The sequence below is a fragment of the Mustela putorius genome, unplaced genomic scaffold (assembly GCF_011764305.1).
Source record: "Mustela putorius furo isolate JIRA1106 unplaced genomic scaffold, ASM1176430v1.1 tig00003987_pilon_pilon_pilon, whole genome shotgun sequence".
Lineage (NCBI taxonomy): Eukaryota > Metazoa > Chordata > Mammalia > Carnivora > Mustelidae > Mustela > Mustela putorius.
The window spans coordinates 1,081,648-1,089,823 of NW_025422126.1; the positions used below are offsets into that span (position 1 = coordinate 1,081,648).

Here is an 8,176-nt window from a genome sequence, read left to right on the forward strand (position 1 = left end):
TGAACAGAGAAGGGAAAATTTAAAAAGAACTTGATTCAAACTTTTTATTTTTAAATGAAGATCCTGAGGTTCATAATAGTGAAGTGATTGACCCAGCAGCTTCCAGAAGTTTCAGGGAAGAGTCAGCCCTTTAGATAGGCTATCTTAGTGTGCCTGGAGTCTCCATATAGTGAATCAATCTTTCTGTCAACCTGATTTTTGCCCATAGGGAACTAGCCTGTCTACTTTGCATCCAAGTTTGCAAACTTTCCAGTTTTAACATGGCAGACAATGCTACACATCACTACATCTCATCTTTTTTCCTGGTTGGTATTCCTGGTTTGCAAGCTTTTCATCGCTGGATTGGCATCCCTGTCTTCCTCCTGTTTGCCCTGGCCCTGCTGGGGAACAGCGTAATCATCATCACCATCAAACTAGAACCAAGCCTCCACCAGCCTATGTATTTCTTCCTTTGCATGCTGGCAGTGAATGACATGGCTCTTGCCTCTTCCACAACCCCCAAGATGCTTGATATCTTCTGGTTGGATGCTCACAGGTTTGATTTTAGTATCTGCCTAGCTCAAATGTATTTTATCCACACATTCTGCATAATGGAGTCAGCCCTCTTGGTTGCCATGGCCTTTGACCGCTATGTAGCTATTTGTATCCCACTGCGTTATACAACCATCCTGACACCACCAATGGTCATTAAAATGGGTCTTGCTGGTATGACCCGAGCTGCCTTTATGGTTTTGCCCTGTCCTCTTCTTATTAAAAGGCTACCATATTACACTAAATATGTCATCAACCATGCCTACTGTGAGCACATGGCTGTGGTGAAGTTGGCCAGTGCCAACACCCTCATTAACAGAGCATATGGAATCTCTGTGGCCCTTTCAGTGATGGTGTTGGACCTCGGGCTCATAGCCACATCCTATATCAAAATCCTCCAGGCAGTCTTCCGGCTGTCTTCCCAGAACGCCCGCTCGAAGGCACTGGGCACCTGTGCTGCACATGTCTGCACTATACTTGTGTCCTACACACCTGCGCTGTTTAGTTTCCTAACTCACCGCATTGGCAAGAAGGTACCTCCAAGCATTCATATAATTTTTGCAAGTTTGTATCTTTTGGTGCCTCCCACAGTCAATCCTCTGGTGTATGGTGTCAAGACCAAGCAAATTCGTGACCGAGTGGTTAATCTCTTCTTCCAAACAAGAAGATTTCTGAAAACTAAAATACGTAAATTTCAGTCCAAATTAGTAAAACATGATTATTGAAAGTTATGGCTACCCTGATGAGTAACAGAAAGTAGTCTCCATCTGTTCTTTCTGGGTTCTCCTTATGCCTTGCAGCAGGAAGAGTTGATGCTGTCCAGTTACATAAAAAGTTGGATTATATAAACTTCTGTTTTCAGTTGACTGAAATAAACTCAAATCAAATCATAATATGTCATATGGAAAACATTTAATATTTTCAACAATTTTATTATTTTCTATGTATTTTATCTCATTTTTAAAAATATTTATTTATTTATTTTTGAGAGAGTGCCTACAAACTGGAGGGCAGAGGGAGGGGGAAGAGAATCTCAAGCAGACTTTGTGTGAATGTGGAGCCTGAGAGGGACCCTGATCTCATGACCCTGAGATCATGACCTGAGCTGCAACCAAGAGTTGGACACTTAATTGACTGTGCTACCCAGGCACCCCAATATATTTTAATATGGAATTATTTCAAAGTTATTTATATCACATCTCCAAATGTGAAATAACCAAACAAGTATTGTCAAAATATAAAACTCTCAGTTAATTTGGTCAGGGGGGTGGGAATTAGTCTCTTTCTTTCAGCATAGTCAACATACTAGTTACATTAGTTTCAGGTGAGCGACATAAATATCCAACATCCCTCTACATTATGGTTTGCTCTCAAGTGTAGCATCTGCTGCACAGATACCATCTGTCACCATACAATGCTATTACATCATCCTTGACCGTATTTCCTGGGCAGAAGCTTCTATTCCCATGCTGCGTTCATTCCACACCTGGAAGCCTGTATCTCCCACTGTCCTTCACCCCTTTTGCCCATTGTCTCATCCTCCTTTCCACTGGCAACCACGGATTTGTTCTCTATTTATAGGTCTGATTCTGTCTTTTGTTCATTCATTTGTTTTGTTTTTTAGATTTACATGTGAGTGAAATCATACGGTATTTGTCTTTCTCAGTCTGGTCACTTTGATTCCCAAAAATACATTTACCAATTGATGATAACCAGAAGTTTTGTTTTTATTAACTAATATGTCTTTAAACAAACTTTAATTCTAGGATTCATTACCTAAAGTATGTATATATGAGCCATAACAGCAGCAAGCTGCCTGCAACCTAGACTTCTGATAAGGGAAATAATGACCTTTTATGGCTCACAACATATTCTGGAATAATTACATGATGACTTGTCATAATCATAACCAAGATAAATTTCTTTTAACAAACTAATAATTGGACAAAACACTGTGATTCTTATTAATCCCCAATTTGTCCATACATGTATTCAATTTAACACTAACTCAGTGGGCTTAAAAAGTAAAAATTAACAGGGCTTTTGGCCTCTTTCATCACACAGGACATTTGCAATTATTCCTGGGTGGGATAACCTCACCTGATTGAACAACATTCTGTTGTGGTTAAGAGTATGGTCTTTCATCTGGATGTTTGGGTTTAAAATCTGGCACCACTGCTTTTTCATTGTGCGTCTTTGGGTATGTTCTTTGGCTGGTACAAGCTTCAACTGTCTCATTTATAAAATAAGACATTATGAGAATTTAATTCAGATGAGTAATAAAAGATTAAATGAATCATCATAAAATGTACTCAGGCTAGTTTTTAAAACTTAGTATACATTGTAAACCGTTTAAGTGTTCATTTTAAACTGCTGATGATGAGAGATTATTTTCCAGATATCGTTGTCAATTATTAAATATGGGAAACCACTAATACACATAAGTCTATGTGTATGTAAGATGAGGAATACTTTAAAACAGGTAAAATAAAAATGAAGAAAAGTATTAAAAGCCTGAAAACAAAATTTTAAGTCTGAACAGAGAATACGACAAGCCTAGATCAATGACAAGGATAGGGTATTTGAAACAAATTTTCATATTTTGCAGTCTATCCCTCCATTCTGTCCAGGGTCCTAACCAGAATTCAAAGCTGACAATTACTGAATTCGAGTATTTAATTCCTGCAGTTGCAAAGAACAATAACTGAAAGTTGAAAATGACTACATAAGCAGCAGAACTGAGGTGGCAGAAGAGAGAATTAATCACATGAAGAGAGGCCAATTGAGATGATCCTCTTTGAGGAACAGAAATAGAAAAGAATGAAGACAATTAACAAAGCCTTAAGGACCTATAGGATACCCAAAAGTATACTGACATATACTGATGGGAGTTGTAAGAGAAGAGGAGAGAAAGAAAATTGGGAGTGGGGGGGGGGTCTTGAAAAAATAATAGCAGAAAATATCCCAAATTTAATGAAAAGCATTAATCTCTATATCCAAGACCTTGACAAATGCTACTAAGTATTAAAAAACAAAACAAAACAAAACACCAAGAAGTGAGATAAACTCAAAAATATTAATATATAGACACATCATGGGTGCCTGGGTGGCTCAGTGGGTTAAGCCACTGCCTTTGGCTCAGGTCATGATCTTGGGGTCCTGGGATCGAGCCCTGCATCAGGCTCTCTGCTTAGCAGGGAGCCTGATTCCTCCTCTCTCTCTCTCTCTGCCTGCCTCTCTGCCTACTTGTGATCTCTCTCTGTCAAATAAATAAATAAAATCTTAAAAAAAAAAGACACATCATAGTTAAATTGACAAAACTCAATCGAAGATAAAAAGAATCTTGAGGCTGAAAGGGGGAGAATGACTCATTGCATTCATAGGATTCCCAATAAAATTTGTAGCTCTCATCAGAAGCTATGGACAGCAGAAGGCATGGGCATATCATATAAATTTCTCTTGAGAACTCATCCTCGATGTATGTTATTTAGAGGTATATTGCTTAATTTCCAAATACTTTGGGGATTTGCTAGGTATCATTCTATTACTGGTATCAAGTTTAATTCCATTATTGTCCGAGAACACACTTTGTATGATTTCTGTTATTTTAAATTAAAGTTTGCCTTATGTTCCATAATTTGATCTTGTTTAATAGATCATATTGATTTGTATTTATATTCTGGTCCTACTTGATTTTTCAAAAAGATTTTATTTATTTATTTTCAGATAGAGAGAGAGAGAGAGAGAGAGAGAGCCCAAGCAGCAGGGGAGGAGCAGCAGGCAGAGGGAGAAGCATGCTTCCTGCTGAGCTGGGAGGCTGATGAGGGACTAGATCTGAGTACCCTGGTATCATGACCTGAGCCAAAGGCAGACACTTAACAGACTGTATCCCAAGGTCCTGCCCGATTTTATGCTTGCTTGATTTATCAATTCCTTTTTCAGTAATGGGTAACACTAGAAAAATTTAAATGTTATGCTCATTCAAAAGCTACACCTAGATGAATATAGTAGCTGTATGAATAATTGCCTAGTAATGGAAATAACGCAAATGTTCTTCAATGAGTGAATGGATAAACACATTGTACTAAATCCATACAATGTAATATAGTTGGATGTTTTCTAACATCATGATTACAATGGAGGTTAAATGTCTCTATACATATGTAAAATCCTATCATATTGTATGGTGAAAGAAAAAAGTGAACTCTTCCTTATGATAATTAGTTTAATTAAAAATTTGTAGGTAGTTGTAAGTAGGTTAAAAGTAAAAAAAAAATAGGAAAAATAAAACACGACAGGGATCTTCATAAAAAAAAGTAGAATTGATATATTAATGCAGACAAATATACATCAAAACCAGGAAATAAATAAAATCTTTAAAAAAAAAAAAAGGACCCTGAAACCCTCTTTATGCCTGTATATCAGATCAGAAGAACATGGAAAGCTTGAAATTACCAGAAACATAAGGAAATAAGTATGATCATTTATTGCACAGCTGGAGGGATGATAGACAAGCTTAGTCACAGCAGAGAGCAATCCTGACTCATCATCTCTGAAGGACTGAATACACAAGGCAATACATGCATGTGAGCATGGGTTAATAGAAGAGGAGAAATGCAAGGTGACCAATGTATGAGAATTGTGTCAGTAAAATCGTACAAAGGAAAAGGAAAACACATCAGAGATCATGCAATGCCCTGAGCTACCTTTATACTTTCAGACTATTGATCTTTTCCTAAGACATAGGTGCAAATTCAATGATAATCATACTGGAATTAAGGTTAACAATTTGCTTCTCTTAATTTTCAAATAGTTTGCCCACACTAAATTGATTTTCTCTAACCCTTCTCTCAGATTACTTCTGTGAATTGCATATTTGATGGACATCTCAGCCATCTCATTCAACTGGGCATTGTGAGAGAGTCTCTAAAGACTGTATCCTCCAAAGGCGAAACAGGAGAGTACTACCCACATACAAGCTCCGGGGGAGTTTACATAGCTGTTCTAGAGAGACATTGTTACTGCTTTGTGCTCAGTCCTGGCCCAGTACTTTTTTCCTTTGTCCTCTTCTCTCCTAAAGGACCTATCCGTCTTCCATATAGAGGGGCCTTCTGAGCATCTAGATAGCCCATTATAAATCAACAGCAGCTATGAATCAACTACAGTCCTCACAGACTCCAATGGCAACCACAGACATACTTTTTAACCAGCCCCACATAGCATATTGACCTAGATGCTCCAATGGAAAATGAACATTTGAAGATTATCAGAGAATAATAGTTGCTTTTATTATCATCTGCAATATATTGTGGTTTGTGAGATGGAATTTAAGATAAAGCAGGTGAAAGTAAAATGGGAAGGCATGATCTGTAAACATAAAGGATGATCCACTTTTATGAGACATGATGGATATTGAGTAATATGATGTGGTAGTAGAAGAGGAACCAAACAAAAACTTAAACACACACACACACACACACGCACACGCACACACACACGCACACACACTCTGAGACCCTGTTTATGGAAGAACCTTGGAAATTTCTGCTATTGGGAAGTTTCTGGTTCTGTAACCTTTCTCTGGGAGATCAGTAGCCTTGGAAGCAAGATAAAAATCTGTGAAGTTCTTAAGAAACTGAAGAGGAAGTACAGAGACATCCCATCTTTCTCTCAGAATCTACTGAAAGTTAAGATTCAGAAACTTCCTTTGGGAGTTCACACTGATGAACATGGTTGACATGAATAATTGCTTACAAAGCGTACAGTAAGAGCTCTAACAGAAACAAGGACTTCATGGTTGTTGACTGAAGTATTAGATATAAACAGATTGAGGAGGTAAGGAAAATTCTGTGATTTCCTAATTTAATTTCTGGGTGGCCATTGTGGCCAGCATGTAAGATACAATCACATGGGGGAAGGATGGGAGAACTTACTGATTTTAGTGTGGGGTATATTTGTGTTATTATTATAATACATTAATATGAAGTAGATAATGCATGCAGAAGCACTGTATAAAAAATGCCGTGGTATGTGCCATGGTATTTGCCAAGGTATAGAGTCCTCTACTCTCATGTGGCAGATTCAGAAACAGGCAAAATGGCTTGACCCAGAAACAGGCAAAATGGCAAAGCCCAGGGAGTCAGAAGGCATATGGTACTTAACATGATTCAGAAACACCAGGGACGGTTGTGCTAATAGATACTCTGAATGTCCTCCCAGACTGTCTGCTGAACATAATATAAAGAATAGTCTGATAGAAACAAATGGATTTTTTCAATATCTCTTTCAAACTAAGCCTGAGAGAAGACAGAGAAGACCTTCTAGGTAGAAGTGGAAATGGCAACAGGCAGACTGCCATGTGGGGGGCATCCTCTGTAATTTCTTATGTGCCCTACCCTAGAGGTCTCACAGAAAACTTTTGTTTAATGGGAAGTCACTGCTCTTATTTTCTCTTGGTATAGATTAAATATGTTGTTGTTTTATGAATTAATTTACTGAAAACTAAAAGATGATTTTAAAGTATTTGCATATACCAAGAGCATTACCAAAAGTAATTACTCTTGTTTGCAGTCATAAGTAATGTTTCCTAGTTAAAATGTATATGCCTATATTTCTAGGCAAACTAGTCTCTTGCATGTTTGGGACTCTCAGAAGAAGATACAAGAATGAAACTTGGCAGAACAAGTTTCCAAGTGGAAAACAATTATGTGAGGATCTCCAAGAGCAAAAGTTTAATACACACTTAAAAGACTTTCATACTTTGAATTTTTTATATCCTGTATATTTTGTCTGAAGTTCTCTGCCTGGACTTACAGGCTTCATCCATATCTAGTAATTTCTACAACTCTAGGTTTAAGCTCTGGCTTTTTTTTTTTTTTTTTAAAGATTTTATTTATTCGACAGACAGAGATCACAAGGAGGCAGAGAGGCAGGCAGAGAGAGCAGGGGAAGCAGGCTCCCTGCTGAGCAGAGACACGGATGCTGGGCTCCATCCCAGAACCCTGGGACCATGACCTGAGCCGAAGGCAGAGGCTTTAACCCACTGAGCCACCCAGGCGCCCCAAGCTCTGGCTTTTTTCTGAAACATTTTACAACTCATTTGACATTTTTCAATTCCTTACAAAATACCTCAGATATTCATATAGTCCCAGTGTAGTATGCTTAATACTGGAATGCAGATTCCATAACCAGAAAGTTTTTTTCCCTACACAAGTAGTATTTAGACCTCTATAAAAGGAAGCTTTGCCATTCAGAGTATTTCTCATTAGATCATGAGCTCTCACATCAGTGGAGTTAGTGAACAGAAATTGAGATAAATTTAAGAAGCAGATTAAGAAGAGTAGAGTGCATGTTCCAGAATTAAAATATTAGGTAGAAACTGGATGGTAGGAAGAAAAACCGAGATGAGTTATCAAAACTAAAGGATATGGTCAGAACAAAAGTCATACGAAAATATTTTTGCAGCTGAGTCAGGCTGAATTCTACCTGATTTGCTCTTCAATGTCATTAGGCAGGTCTGGGTGCAAGCCAGGGGTAGGGCTAGGTTTATAGCTGAGAGTGATGGCTTTGCAGAATATATACTGAGCTTATTAACCACTAATATGCTTATTTGTAGCAACTTTAAATCATTTACCAGCATAAAGAA

General features: G+C 37.8%; 1 protein-coding gene across 1 annotated transcript; it reads left to right on the forward strand.

The window, feature by feature from the left end:
- The first annotated feature begins 260 nt into the window (after positions 1–260).
- Positions 261–1,256, forward strand: LOC101681216 (putative olfactory receptor 52P1). The gene has a single exon (XM_004768271.2). The coding sequence runs from the start codon at positions 261–263 to the stop codon at positions 1,254–1,256; it is 996 nt and encodes a 331-aa protein (XP_004768328.2).
- Positions 1,257–8,176: the final 6,920 nt, after the last annotated feature.